This window comes from Xyrauchen texanus, chromosome 7, assembly GCF_025860055.1.
Source record: "Xyrauchen texanus isolate HMW12.3.18 chromosome 7, RBS_HiC_50CHRs, whole genome shotgun sequence".
NCBI lineage: Eukaryota > Metazoa > Chordata > Actinopteri > Cypriniformes > Catostomidae > Xyrauchen > Xyrauchen texanus.
In genome coordinates this window covers 17,967,825-17,984,034 of record NC_068282.1, presented here as the reverse complement: position 1 = coordinate 17,984,034, position 16,210 = coordinate 17,967,825, and the positions used below count along the sequence as shown (strand labels likewise).

Sequence of the window (16,210 nt, the reverse complement as noted above, 5' to 3'; positions counted from 1 at the left end):
AGCCTGTGCATCTCAAACATGTACAATGCTGCTGTCAAGGAGCTTCCAATGTATTGTAATATATGTTGTTCGGATGGGTGGTTCAGAACACACAATATTTGAGTTGCTCAAGATTTTGTTTCCACTAGATGACATGTTTGGTCAAACTGTTGTCACAGTCAATGGGCTTGTTTACATGGACACCTGAAAGCTATTTATTTTGAGAAAGCTGCTTAAAACTCTAAATATACATTAATATGCACTGTGTTATCGACTTTCTCTTTACTCCCATATACATCCGGCTCAGTCAGTGAGCAGCTTTCTCCACTGCTACATAATTTCCTGTGACTCTTGTAGACTTTGCTAATTTATTCTCAGTTGCATCATTTCATTTCCAGATATTCCAGAGTTGTTGCTGTACTACCTTTCCATCACTGTCTGCAGCGAAATTGGCCTGCAATAGTTGGGTTTCCCTCTTTCTTAAAACTCTGGGATTCCCCCAACATACAGTACTTTAGCGCATATATGCAGATTTGAGGGACATTAGTCAATATTTGAAATGGGTGTGTATAAATGGGTATATATTATAGTGTATGTGCTTTACCCTTTTCCCACTGTACTCCCAGAAATGTCGAATCCTGTCTGCTGTGTTGACTTGTTGATATGATGTATTGTTGTATCCTATGATGTTAGTTACCCCGTATGTTCCACGCATGCACTTGCTCGATCATCAAAAACCTGTAAAAATGCAGCTAATGCATTTACATGTTCACGTAAGCCATGTTTTCTGGAAGAAACCTGGATGTGTAAAACAATTTTCTCTAAATTTATTTAACGGTGTAAGGAAAACAGCATTCTCTTTTACATGATGTTTCAGAATGCTGCTTTCTGCCGCTTTCTTTAGTGCATGTAAATGTGATCACAGTCCCTTTGCCATACATTTTAATCACTAAATCTCTTTCTTGAGAAGCCAGTGTGAATTTGATACAATGATTGTTGATATACGTTTAGTGCTTCCTAACTGATTGTGGGAGAAGATGCAGTAGTGGTATATATTTTTTCTGCTTAATTAGGTGGATTATCAGACAGGGCTGTACAGGAGAAGACAGAAGGTTTGTTTAACATTTTCAATTACCCGACTTCGCTTTTAGCCTCTCCCCCTGCCCCCGCTAAAATGTTTTCATCTTGTTTTAATTAGCTCTGAACAATGAGACAATACATTTGCGTCATCAACGTAGACACTTGCTTGAGTAATAGCGGCAACTGTTTGCCAATCTAGCTTGGAAACAACTCTAGAGAGAGAAGACAACAAAAATGGAAACGTTGTTCTCTGCACTTTTTCTACTATTTTGGTATTTGGCCAAAATAGCGAAACATTCACAGAATGGCACTCGTGTGTCTGATTTTCAAGTGATGCAAAGAATGCCAGCTGTTCACCAAAGGCAATTTCTGTGGGGAATGGCAACAATGAGAAAGATATTATACTATAATTGGCAATTAAACGTCATCCACAGTGGTTCACTTTCACAAATTAGACCAATGTGAGTCCACATGCAGACTGCACCCTAGAGCTTGTTTTTAAGCAGATTCGGGAGTTCACAAAACAGCTTTCACACCAGCCTGAAGTCCCTGTAGTTCAACTGGTAGAGTGATGCAGAGGTCATGGGGTTGATACCCAAGAAACACATACAATTATGAAATGTACTGTAGGGCTGAAATGTTTAGTCTGCGTTATCGAAAACGTCGAAAATAAAAAATTGTCGACCAAAATTTCCTTTGTCGCATAGTCGTTTGATCTCAACATAACATGAGATCACATTAAACTCTAATGATGGCACGCGAGAGCAGCACTGCATCTCGCACCTGACTGAGGAGAGGAAGAATTACACAGCTCACACGCCAGATGCACTCTAAAATTTCACTGCTTCAGGTGATGTAGATTGCAAAGTATGAGGGAATTATACAAAAATACAAAATAAGTAAATACAGAAGAACTCTCGTTGTGGAATAAGCGGAGCCCCGGCGTTACATCTTAAATGCAGTTATATTTAATACGTTATAGTTGTATTAAAGTTCAAATAATACAGAATATTGTAATCATGTAAATAACTCCAAACTCCAAAACTGGCATTTTTTCTGTACAGTCATGCCCTTCTATGAGTTGTGCGAAGTGTCCCAATCTAAGGGAGAGAGATTGTAACTGCATCCGGCAGATGTACACTCTGTCGCAGGGACGCTCATCCCTCAAGTGTGCATGCTTGCTGCAGCTAGATTATAACGTGATGGATCGCGATTTATTGAATCATAATATATGTGTCACTGTGCATTTCTAATCATGAAGAAAATTGGCAATACGTGGCTTTATTAATAAGAGAGAGTTTGTTTTTTGAGAGTTAAAGATGGATTGAAGTGAACAAAAAGGTGAGAGTGGGTAGTCTTCACCCCATCATACACTGCAACAAAATAAGTTTTTGATTTGTTTTTGTTTTGGCTTGTGTGATGAGGAGGAGGCCTGGCTGTGAGTGTATGCACCTGGTGCTGAGTGGCCCAATTAGCAGGAGAGAGATAACAGGAGGAGTCGGCATTGCTGGAGGGAGAGAGAGACACACACACACATAGAGATTTGTGGTACTGGAGCAGTTCGCCCGAAGGCTGACGAGCTCGTTGCCATTCGCCAGGAAGTGGAGGATCTGCTGCCGGTTGCTAGTGGCCGGACGAGCCACTACCGTCCACCAGGGGGCAGGGGAACATGCCGCCATCCACCGGGGGGCAGGGGAGCTCGCCGCCGTCCATCGGGAGGTGGAGCAGCCTCTGACGTCTTCCGGGAGGCAGAGGAACTAGCTGCCATCTGACAGGATGCGAGGTTGTGTGCCATCGCCCGGCATCGCGTAGGACCGCTACCCAGCTGGTCGAGAACCAAATGGCGCCGTGGTCAGGAACCAGAGTTTTTTTTTTTTCTCTCTGTCTCTCCCACCCCTTTTTCCTCTCCCCTCCACTAGTCCTACCCAGGTACCCAGGAGGTGGGAAAAATCAGCCGGTAACTCCTCCCCTACAGGACGGAAAGGGTTGAGGGGGGGTTGGAGTATGTCAGTCTGGAGCTTTCCACTGCCTGAATCGGGTGGTGGGTATGAGACGAGGAGTTCAGAGTTTTAAGTTATCATTAAAGTCTTGGTAATTGTTAATCCGGTTCCTGCTTCCTCCTTTCCTGATGAACAAGAGGCTTGTCTACCAAAGCTTATTTTCCAATATAAATATCTAAAACTCTTCTAAAAAATTTCTATAGTAGCTATACTGTAGAAGAAAATATTGTTATCTGAGAATGTTGAAAATATAGTAAAAATATATCAAAGAATCCTTTAAAAAAGTATGTATTCACCTGAGAAGCAGCATATAAGATATTTAGACTTTCTTTTAGAGAATAGATCTTGAATATAAGTATATTTTGTCTTTACTGCACTCGCAGAAGTATAACCAAGTGAAAGAAATACACTTATATACAAAATACCCTTATATTTAAGATAAATTCTCTTAAAGCAAGTCAAAATTTCTTATATGTTTATTCTAAAGTAAATGTATCTTGTTTTAAGGATTTTTAGACAAATTAAATGGAAAACAAGGCAAAAACAATTGATAACAATAGGATTAAACTTAATAAAAAGTATTTTTCCCCTATAATTCAGTGAATGTCATTTAGAGGTATTTTTAAAAGATGATTTGTCCTCATTATTGTTAGTAAGCATGTTTAATACAACCTTTTAAGTTGGGCACAAGCTGAATATTCGGTTTAGAGCGAATGATTAAACATTGTAATAATCACAAATAGTCGAATAATCACGAATAGTCAAATAAATGTTCCAATAATTGTTAGATTAATCGATTATCAAAATAAACGTTACTTGCAGCCCTAATGTATAGCTTAAAAGCACTTTAAGTGTTTTTGGATAAAATAGTCTGCAAAATGCATAAATGTTAATGCAATCTAACTGAACTCTGAAGCCAAGCCCACTCTGTTCTGCACCAAAAGCTCTGTGGAACCAGCCTGATCTCTTGAAAGTATGTGACAGTGGTGATATTTTTGAAAAATGACATTACGTAGTTCATTGCTAGTATCTCTGCAGTTCAGAAATGAAATGTCGCTAAAAGCAAGCTATATGTTTTCTCAAACAAATGACGTTTTTCAGGATAATGCTGTGTCGAGTTGCAGTATAAAGCTAACCAATAGTGTCATCAAATAATTTAGATGAAAAACACAATTGCTGAAGCAACTACGTAATTTTGTTGTGCTTCTATGACACTTTCGGCTCACATCAATGTAAATAATGTGAATAATATAACTAATGTAAACTCTTCTGGAATCGCACTCTAGTTCTTTGCATTGCAAGTACAATTTTCTATCAGTTGAACTACCACGCAACTTGATTGCACATGAGTATGCTTGTAAATGTTGGTTATGTAATGCAAACGGATTGTCACCTGCAGGTATTGCCTTAAAATCATGTGTTATAGTTAAAGTGTTTTAATGACATACTATAGCATTGTGTGAGGAACAGAGCAAAAAGTGTTTATCTTTGGATAATCAGTGGTTTTATTCATTATTTGTGTAAAAGTAAATAAAAGTAAAATAAAAGTGAAACAATTGTTGTTAGCACCTCTAGGAGAAACTGCTGTATAATGAGCTACGTAAAAATATTTTTGCAAAAATGCAGGTATAGTAACCTATGAGACCAGGTTGGAAACCCATAACTGTTCATTTCAGTAATATCGACTGTTATGTAATTTTATTTTGGTAAGTTAGCAGTGCTTGTAAAATGGATGATGACCAGTGTTTTATCCAAGGGTGAAAAATTCCTTTATGATCGTCTGTATTTTTGGCGTGGTGTGTGGAATAGATATTAAAGGTTAATGAAGGGTTCAACTGTGCAATAGAGTGATTCTTTAATATTGCTGCCTAGTCCACTGGAAACATACTAAGCACGCACTATAGATATAATCTCCATTTACAAATTTGCTTAATTTATGTTGTTAATATCCACAATACAGTAACAAACAAGATCATTAATTGTATGTCAGCCTTATTTTTTCATTCTTTCATTCAATATCAGTGCCACAAATATAAGGAAGACAACTATAATTTGACACAAATAGATAAGAATGTATCAGATTTCTTTGCCTGTATCTCCCCAGCTCTTTCCCTGTGCTAGTCTGCATTATGACAGGAGCCCTTTTTTCCTTCAGCTCGTAATTGGAATGTGGGTTGGCAGTGGGTGTAAAGCAATGGGGTCTTGCAATTGGGTGGCAGCAGTCAGCCCTGGAGAACCTGTCAAAATTTACAGAAAGGCAAGCCATGTACTCTACTTTATTCAGTGGAAACTCTGCATTTAAATAGCTGTAAGCGTTTCAGTAATTCAAGGTGGCATCATTAGAGGCTTATTTATTCACTCTGTGGCTGAGAGACAGATAATGCCTCCCCCATCAGCCATGGCAGCTCCATTTCAGTGTCTCCTGCCGAGCAGAGGAGGGGGAATTGGAGTAGAATGGGCAAACATGACAATCCTACAGCTGTTAATGAATTAAAGGGAAAACAAAGCATCAAGTTGTCTTCAATAGGGCCTTAGAGTAGGGCTTTAGTGTTGTCTTGTATTTCGGATGTTGTCATTACCTTACCAATTGAATGGTCTGAGTGGAAATAAAAGCGTTAAAATGATCTATGGCCGAAAGCGCTGAAGTTTATGCTTGGCAGGAATTCATAGATGTCAAATCATGGTTAGGTCTTGAGTTTGTGATTTAAATAACTTTCTTTTCATTATGTGCTCAGTAGTGCTGCACGATAAATCATATCTCAATCGCAATCGCGATGTCAGCCTGTGCGATTATATGATGGCAAAATGGTGCGATTATATTAAATAAATAAGTGCATGTGTGGACGTGACAGCCCATTCTCTCTGAGAGCTGTTTGCCCATTTTCTACACCTCTAATAAAAAGATGACAGTAAGTCTCAGTTTAGGGAGTGGCACGTGTGGTCATGTCATGTGAGTTTCCGGTGTGCAGCATGGAAATCAGGTGAAGATGGACGCCGAGCAGACTGACACTGAACTGGTGGCCGGAAAAAATAACACAGATCATAGCTTGGCGATAAATCTTTATTTCATCCTTAATTAAAGTTCATGTAATACGGGAGCGTGCCATGTAAATAAACACAAACTCCAAAACTGTCATTCTCGGTACGGTCAGAGCCGCTTCAACCAGTCGCAGTCGCAGAAGCTGCAGAAGGTGAAGGTTTCCAGCCTGATGCTTCAATACAAATTTTGCTGCAGTTTACTTGAGAAATGTCCACTGAAAGAAAGTGAAATATTGTCATAATCAGATGAGGTTTTTAAGGTGAATATTAGATGGAAGTTTTAATGAGTAAAACTTTAACACTAATCAATAGTGTTGTAAATGCAAATAAGAGGTGAACAAAACAGAAATCCTTATCCTAAACCAACACCTAAACCTAGCCGATAGTGTGGAAAAAGCAAATGCAACATGAAAAGCGAATTTTCTGAAGCAACCACTTCATTTTGTGTCGCTTCAATGACACTTTTGGCTCACGTGTCAGCTTGCTTGCCTACCTGGGCTTGAGCCTCGGTCCCCCGAGTTCAAAGTCCAACACTCTATCAGGTGAGCTACGGCTGAAAAAGTATTGTTTTTCAAATGATCTTTTATAGTAAAAGTGTTTCGTTATCATAACATAGCGGTGTGTGAAACATTTGAGGTTTTCAAAGTCATAATTAGCCCTCGTTGTCGTGATTTGTGTGAAAGTCAACAAAACATACAGTTGTTGTAGCTCCTCTAGTGTTAAATTCACCAGGAAACTGTGGCAAAACGGCACTTAAAAGTCAATTTGCAAAAATGTAATTTTTGTAACATTCATTCTATGAGACTATATTAAAGGTTTCTCATTGATAGCAAAGCACTTGCTGGCCACGTCGGGAGATATATACATACACCTACATATTGACGTGCATGGCTCTTACACAAATGTCAGTATTTCAAGCTTTAGGAGTAAGAATGGGGTTGTCATTGTACTTTGGTTCTTTGCAAATGAGTATTGAACTTCCTGCTTTACTTCATAGTAGAACCATATAAGTAGCATATATCATCATTACATGAAAACTCTTGCAGTCTAGCTATATGAAGGATCCATACAAAGATCTATACCATTGAAATAGCTGTATTCTTAGCTCTATTCTGATTTTGTTTGAATACATTTACGCATTTGGCAGACACTTTTATCCAAAGCGACTTACAGTGCACTTATTACAGGGACAATCCCCCCGGAGCAACCTGGAGTTAAGTGTTTGTTGACAGGGCATAGATTTGGCTGAAAGATTGGGGGGTTGTACTTTCCCCCCTCCCCAATAATATTTAAAAAAATATTTACGTGAAAAGTGTAACAACAACAACAAAAATCCCTGCATTATAATACCAATATAGTATAACATAGTAATATGTTATACACCTCTGTATAATACAGTATAAATACCAAAATAATAATATGTTTCCAAAACGTCTGTCTTTTAAGAACATATTCAGAGGCCCCACATCACGTTTTAGAAACCAGTACCTGACTCTTCAACATACACTAAAAGGGTCCTGATCCTGTGGAAGGCAGATATGATCAGTAGGCGAATGCAACATTTTCCATTTGTACTATCAGTGATTGTGGAGATTTGTCAACAGTGGGAGCAAGTTCAAGTAAACCTGCTGTGGAGACAGAGCAGAGCAGTACTTTCAAACAAGGTCCATGGCTGAACAGAAAGGGTTCATTTTAATTTCAAATGAACCATTTAGTACCAGCAGATTTCCAAAACCATGATAAGCAAGGCCTAAACTTGATATCAAACTGAGTAGGAGAGCATGATATTGATGTTTCCCTGCAAGGTGCCAGATGCTTGAATGTGAAAATAATAATGTTTTATACCGTAATAAACTATAGCTTTGGCTCTTAAAAAACTTGAATGTCCTGTCCATCTAAGGGTTATTTTAGTAACTTACTTAATTTAGTAACTTACATATAATACTTTAATAAGATTTGATAGTTATGTCAGTGTAATTCTGTCTAATTGTCTTCTTTTCCCAGAGGAGTGTTGCTTATTCTATAAGAACCTTCATTTATTATTATATATTACAGCTGGTTATGCATGTGTGCAGTGGGGCAGTGGGGAGTCTGCATGTCTGGATAACTATTAATTGGAATTTACAACAAAAGAAAAGATAATTACAACTTAATTATTTTCTCTGTGAAGAAAATTGTTTTTAAGAAAGTTTGGTCATTACACATGCATTCAACCAACAAATGCATGGTGTTTAGAATATTGCATTGGGAAATGGTTGTGAAAAAATCAGAGCTTGTCTAGAGAAAGGAAATGTATTTCAAATAACTTCAGAGCTGGACCCTAATAAATGAAAAGAGGAATGGCTGATTTTGCATTCTTCTTACAATTTTTAGGAGGTGAGACTTTTAATTATTATTAAACTAATGCCCTATTGACATTGAGGTTTTAAGGGACAGTGGAGGCACTGTGTAATATAAGGTGGAGTAAAGACTAGATTTGGTGCATCATGACACATAATGTCATGCAACGGTGACTGCTTACCCAGTATACGGTCTGCCAGAGAAGCATCACCATAGTTTGGGCAATTTTAGCACTAAAGCTGTGTGATATGGCAAAAAAAAAAAAAAAAAAAACACTATATATATATATATATATATATATATATATATATATTATTATTATTATTTTATTTTATTTTTTATTTTTTTTATTCAGTATATTTCGATATACCTATACACTGTATATATCTGCTTTTATATGGCTTTAAAGTGTTATTTTTTTATTTTATATTATTTTTATTTTTTTAATCAGAGAAATAATTTACAAGTCAGGAGCTTCAGTTAATTTTCACATCAACCATCAAAATGGGGAAAATATGTGATTTCGACCGTGGTATGATTGGTTGGTGCCAGGTTTGAGTATTTCTGTAACTGCTGATCTCCTGAGATTTTCATGCACAACAGTCTCTAGAGTTTACTCAGAATGGTGCCAAATACAAAAAACATCCAGTGAGCAGCAGTTCTGCAGCGTAAAAACCTTGTTTATGAGGGAGGTCAATGGAGAATAGCCAGATTGGTTTGAGCTGACAGAAAGGCTATGGTAACTCAGATATCAACTCTGTACAATTGTAGTGAACATAATAGCATCTCAGAATGCACAACACATTGAACCTTGAGGTGGATGGGCTACAACAGCAGATTATCAAGTTGGGCACATTAGTGGGACCATAGTTCCTAATGAAGTGCTCGGTGAGTGTCAAAATATTCCCCCAAAATATCCAGGAAGCACAGATCTCAGTTCACCAATTCAGTTGTTTCATTATACATTTTTTTGTTAATGCCGATGTATTTTATTTTTCTAAATGTTTTGCTTTTGTTGTTGTTCACATACTAAACTGTCCAGATCCAGAAATAGCTTTGGCATGCATTTGGCAACAAAAATTACATTCGATTTGGTGCTTTTTGTATCTGACTCTTTGTTTTGTTTCACAGTTCCTCCCAAAATCTATGACATTTCATCGGATGTTACGGTAAACGAAGGCAGCAATGTTTCACTCATCTGCACAGCCAGTGGAAAACCAGAGCCAAAAATCTCTTGGAAACACATCACTCCATCAGGTGAGTTCATATCGGTTGAAAATATGTGCAAAAGTGTTAAAGAAAGTAATGGGAATGTCCTTATGACAACAGAAAAAAATGTGTATTTGTTTCCTTGGATATTTTTATGGAGTTCCAAAGGAATTTTCAGGGAGGAGCATGTTCATTGCAATCACCGCTAGAGTATATAAAGGCTCACTTTCCTCTCTCTAGGTGACAATCCTTCAGGTATCCCTCCTTCACCACATCTCCCCCAATAACTTTTATTACATATCCTTACGTAGTCCGGGGGGGAAGACTTGGGATGCAAATCAAGTCTCATGCACAAGATCCTACATTGCGGACAGAAAGCCAAACCAGTTTAACCATTTACCGCTATCTTAAGATTATATGAACATGCAAACTCATGAAAAACCTGTTCTAAAAATGTCAAGAAGATCCATCGTGACATTGTTCATCATATTTTCATTTTGGTGGAATGTGAGATATATGCCAGCTATGTAAATAATCAAGACATGGATTACATTTTTATTGTACTACATTACTGTGCATGCACATCCATACGAGATCCATACTATCTTAGCTGATGGTTCAAGCTGAGTTGACATACTCCAGAAATTGTTTGCTACATCATTTATTAAAACACAGGATGAATGTATGTTTGCTGTTGAGTTGAGTGGCTCTGAAGATTATGGTGATGAGACATACAGGTTTCTTTTTAGGAACAGGCTTTTAATCACTTATCTATTTAATTTGCTGTTGTTCTCAAAAAAAAATCTTATTTGTATTCATTATTATTCTGCTGCAGAGCGTAAACAACATTTTCTCATATTTACCTTTTGGTTTATACTCAGCTGTTTAAAGCTAAATGTTTGGCACATTTTCAATTGAAAATTCAGTGCACAGCAATACTTTGAGTGCTTGTGAATTTTTATTGAGGACATCTGCACTTATCTTTGTGCTGCCATTTCATTCGCCAGTTTATTTCTGCTATTGAAATACTTTTTTAGATTCTGATCAAAAATCTTTGTTTAGACATAAATGCTGTACTTACCAAAGGCAGGTTACTTTGAATTAAACACTTGAAATTTGAGGAAAATTGCTTTGATAATTAACATAAGCACCACATTCTTTCACTTTCTTTTGGTCGACAGTTTCAGTTTGGCCCAGATATGTCTCGAACCCATTCGTCTGAACTATTCTTCTTCAGGCTAATTCATGTCTGCACAGTAGATGACAGTGAAAGAGAACCAGTGAAACAAGAAACCTTTTTATTTTAACATATGAAGATGAGAATTTACAACTATCGCTGATATTGTCACTATTCATATTACTATTGTACCACAAAGATACTTGCTGACAGAGAGTAATGCCAAAACAGCAGTTATAGACCAAAACAAAATATGCATAACTCTCAAAGGGTAGTTTATATAAGTCTGGTAGATGGTTGAGCCAATTGGAAATAAGGCTTATATGCAGCAAGATCTTTGAGTAAAGCCAACTGTGCCATCACACAATAAGCACCTTTTATATACTATAAGCCTACATACTGTTAGACTCCAGATTTCTGGCATATTTTTTGCAAGACCTAACCCAGATCAAGCTATTGTTCACTTTTTTTTCATATTGTATGGGTCACTGGAATTATGATTTCTGCTTGAATATGTTTGCACATTTATACACAAATATGTGTATATGCATGATTAGTGAATGAGACCCACTGTTCTTCATTGTGTTTTGAACTGTATTTTCAGACTAAATATATAATTATAAAATATTAAATATGGCAGGCTCCTAAAAAAGTATTTGGTGCACATATGGTAGCACCCTGGTGGTAGTTTAGAACTGTGATCACAGTTTCCACTGAACTGTGATTTCCAGTAGTTCTTCAATCACTCTGCTTGGGGCTAAATGTGCAACCTAGAGCCACATTAGAGATTTAATTGGCGAGCAACCCCCCACCATGGGAGAAATACACTAAATGCAATTGGCCTTGTGCGTTTTTCTATACGTCGTCACAGACCTTTGACTTGTATGTGCCTCTAATTTCCTCTTAGCATATATACAGCCTTTCCATCTGTATAAACCTAAGTGGTAATTACTCTTTCAGACCTTTTAAAGACTTTGTACATTTAAGAACTTTTAAAGACCTCTTATTTTTAAAGTCATAATGATGAACAGTTTCTAAGGCTTTAACCTACAAGCGATCAGTCATAAACAGCAGTTGCCTGACCAGCAAGTACACACCAATCGCCTCACAATCACTTAATTTCATAGCATCGTGTTCATATTGCCCTACTGCTGTTGACCTACTTTGTTACTGCGTACTCCATATCTGTTTTATATTTATAGTTTTCTTTATATTATGTTCACATTTCTTATGTTGTCTGCCTTATTTTCCCTAAAAGCTGTTTTAAAAAAAGCCTTTGATAATCTGTAAATGGGAGACTATAAAGTTGACGTTTGTCATTTCTGCATTCCACAGCATTCCGAAAACTGGAAAATGCTGCCTTTGAGGGTGTATTTGGAGGCAGGATGAAAATAAGGTGCTTTTAAAACTGTGCTGAAACCAGTTTCTTTAAGAGCTCCTTTCATTCAAAATAATGATTTTGTAAAAATTATTTAGAAAATAAATAATTTAGAAAAATTATACACTATAGCTTTATTGCTGATGTATTACTAAATACTATCTGCATACTGTGCTAAATAACTTTATTTTACACTGTACCTTGTCCTACCTTTAAATTTCAGTCTGTATTTCAATACTTTTCACGCTTGGGCATTTCAAATTGCTTTGTAGACATTATTTGAAATTCTATAGATGATGATCCTAAGTGGCTATAGGGATATACGTATATTAGGGGAATGGGGTAGCCTCACACTCTCTGGCCCAGCCTGGCCCAGCACGCTTGATCCCAAACATGCTTTCATAAGCTTTTTCCATTGTGATTTAAGGCCTCAGGATATAGAACTCTGACCTTTCAAATAGCTGACCAGAACGTTTCGTATTTTATTTTTTCTCTCATATGAAAAGGCTATACCGAAGCGTTCAATTGTCAATCCTTTGTCTGTGCCTCTACCTCTCTGAAATTGGATTTACTTTTTTTATTGTTTCCTGAATAATAGTGCAATACTTTGCACTGACAGGATGTCTAAACATCTTCAAATGGTTTTAATTGAGAGACCTGCTCTTAAAAATTGCTTGGACAGATATTCATTAATGGTTTTGTAGTACATATGGGACAATGAGGAGGCTATCTGGGTTAACATGTATTTACATTTATTCATTCAGCAGACGCTTTTATCCAAAGCGACTTACAAATGAGGGATACAGTAAAAGCTATTCGTCATAAAAAGTCTATAACATGTGAAGTACTACAATACAAATATTCAACTTGCTCAGAGAAGTACAAGTAGGGAGAAAGGTGAGAGTCATTGGTGAAAGAATGGAGTGAGAATTGTTTAATTATGAAAGAAGATTAGTAGGATTGGGTCAAGTGCTCACGAAAGAAATCTGTCTTTAGATGTTTCCTGAAAATAGTTAGAGAATCAGCTGCTCCGGTGGAGTTCAAAAGGTCATTTGTCGAGCAAGGAATGGTGGAAGTGAAAGTTTGAGAAAGCGATTTTGTACCTATGTGAGATTGTGCAGTTCACCCGCATATTGCTAGCTTATAGAGGGCACACAGACTTGAAGTAGTGAGTGTAAATAGGGGGGCACAGAACCAGTGGTTAAGGTGAGATACGGGAAATGGAAGTGAATAGGTGGCTCAGGTGTGTATGTGTTTTTTATGTTTGTTTGTGTGTGTGTGTGTGTGTGTGTGTGTGTGTGTGTGTGTGTGTGTGTGTGTGTGTGTGTGTGTGTGTGTGTGTGTGTGTGTGTGTGGTTGAATGATGGTTGATGGTTCACTGCTGACAACTCAATGAATGCCTGGGGGAAACCTCTAATATGTAATGCAACATCTGGGCTGCTGCAATATTCTCTCATGGGTTAATGGCAGAAATGTACACAGAACTGCCACCTCACCCCATAATGTATTCTCCACCAGCACTCATCATATCAGCAGCAGGCAGACCTCAAGAAAATGTACTTTGTGCTCTCCACACAATGTGGGAAAGTGCTTACTGTGACTGCTTTTAACACAGAGCAATGTGGAATCCTAGATTAACCTTGCAAGGATGTGACTAATTTAGTTAGAGTGACATCTCCCAGAGGCTCAGACGAGTAGCTCTTGAGCTCTTCAAATAACCCTTGACAAGCATGCTTCTATACAATTCAGGAGGCAGTTAAGATCACTGATGATTAAGGGCAGGTTGATTAGAGTCCATGTGTTTTTGTTCAAATAGTTTGTTGTTGGTTGCTTTCCTGAGAATTTGTAAAAGGTTCCATTCTTTATTAAAAATGTCACTAAAACCTGGTCATTTCCTCTTTTGGTGCAATCTGTAAGATAAGTGACAGTTCACTGTGAAGTCTCTGTTAGGAAAAAAGAAAATGCATCACTGAGCTAAGGTAATTAAGGAGTGAGTTAATCACTGATGAAGATCCCACCAGTTGCTAGTTGGAGGAAGAAATATGGAAGGTTCTAGTCAATGTTTGATCATAAAAAAACAATCACCTTTGCATTTGGACGAAAAAAAGCTGTTTCATTGGTGACCCTTTATGTTAAGGTTCAATGCATTAACATTAGTTAAAGGGCACCTATTATGGCATTTAAAATGTTCTTAATATTGTTTTGGGAGTCCCCAACAACAGTTTTACATGCATGCAATGTCAAAAAACACTTTTGTTGTCTTATAATATGCATTTATGTTTACCTTATTTGCTCACCGACTCCCAAATGATTCGTTCAACGACTCATTTTTCCAAACTCCTCCTTTGCGTGACGCTAATCTGCGGTGATTGGTCAGATGACCCAGTCAGTTGTGATTGGTATACTCTGTGCAGAGATTGTCGGAAACGGAATGCCCATCACCGCTTTGTAGTAAAAAAATCAAAATCAGAGAAGGAATTTGAGTTGATTTATGTTAGCGATCATAGCCCAAAGTTCGGTGGTAAACACCCAATCAGTTATTGTTTGCGTTAGCCCAACGCATAAACATATTGATAAAGCACTGCATTACTACAAGTTATTGCTCTATTCTTTATGACAACTCCAATAACATCCACAAACATTTCACATATTTCAAAAAAATTGACTTTGGAGACCTAGAAGCTGCGCTGAGCGTAACTTACACACCACACACAAATACTTATTAAGCATGCTAAAAAAACACATAAAAGCAACAATTATTAATAATACTTACAGGTTGTGATTCGGAGGAGGAAGCTGATCCAAATAAACTTGGTACTGAAGCTTCCTTCAGTATCAACCGGCTCGCGAATCCACACTTGAAAGCATTCATGTTCGTAAAGCAGTCGTCATTAAAATGACGCGAACACAGCACAAGTTTCGGGCTATACTTGTGTGGTATAGTTGTAAATATAAACTCTAGCCACTGATTCTTCACATGCTCGTCCCTGGGCAGTGAAAAAAAGGTTGCTTTTGATATGCACTTCAGAACACAGAGTCTTGTGGTCGACATGATGTTTTCAAGTTTTCCCTGGTGCCCTGAGTGGGCGCGGCCAATTTGATCATTTTTCATCTTGACGTCACAACGAAAAGGAAAATGACTCATTGGAAAAACAATTCATTACATTGACTCAGAGTCGACTCCTACTTTTGAGAGACAATAACTTTTTTACGGTGAACTTTCATATGTAAACTTTGCAGGATGTTTTTGTTCACTTAAATCTATGTTACACTACATGAAAGGTAATTTTCAAAATTCCATAATAGGTGCCCTTTAATGCATTAGATATCATGAACAAACAGTTAACAATATATTTCTTAAATATAATTACTTAATCTTTGTAAATGTTAGTTAATAAAAATACTATTGTTCATTGTTATTTTATGTTAGTTCAAAGTGCATTAACTAATGTTAACAAATACAACATTTGATTTTAAAATGTATTACTAGATCTTAAGCGAAATGATTGCTTTTAATGAGAAACATATCAATATTTAAGTTATTATCACTATAATTTTTACTTCTGGCCACTCTCCGATGCGCATCCATGAGGAGACTAATTACACGCTGCCTCTCGCATGACGTAGGGTGTTGGCATGTTCACGCGAGAACTAATGCGATACAACTGGAAGTGCAGCTTGATTTGTTTACAAGAAAGCTCTGTTCAAATGCTTAATTGGGTTTGCTTTCATTTGAACATGCCAGCAAACTTACTCGCGCTTTGGAGTACGAACGAAGTAAACAATTTTAGTGAAAAGGACTTAAATATGGATCTGTTTCTCTCCCAAAGCAATTGTATCACCTTAAAAGACATTAATTTAACCTATGGAGTCATATGGATTACTTTTAGTGAGATTGGTTGTACTTTTTGGAGCTTTAAAGTGCTGATCACCATGCATTTGCATTGTATGGACCTACAGAGCTGATATATTCTTCTAAAACTCTTTGTTTATGTTCAGCAGAAGAAA

General features: G+C 37.3%; 1 protein-coding gene across 2 annotated transcripts in view; it reads left to right on the top strand.

Moving 5' to 3' along the window:
* negr1 (neuronal growth regulator 1) overlaps positions 1-16,210 on the top strand; it is a 228,957-nt gene that overhangs the window by 92,123 nt on the left and 120,624 nt on the right. For both annotated transcript variants that reach the window (XM_052130967.1, XM_052130966.1), the window contains exon 3: positions 9,570-9,695. In XM_052130967.1, coding sequence (XP_051986927.1) covers positions 9,570-9,695 — 126 coding nt within the window. The remainder of the gene's footprint in view (positions 1-9,569; positions 9,696-16,210) is intronic.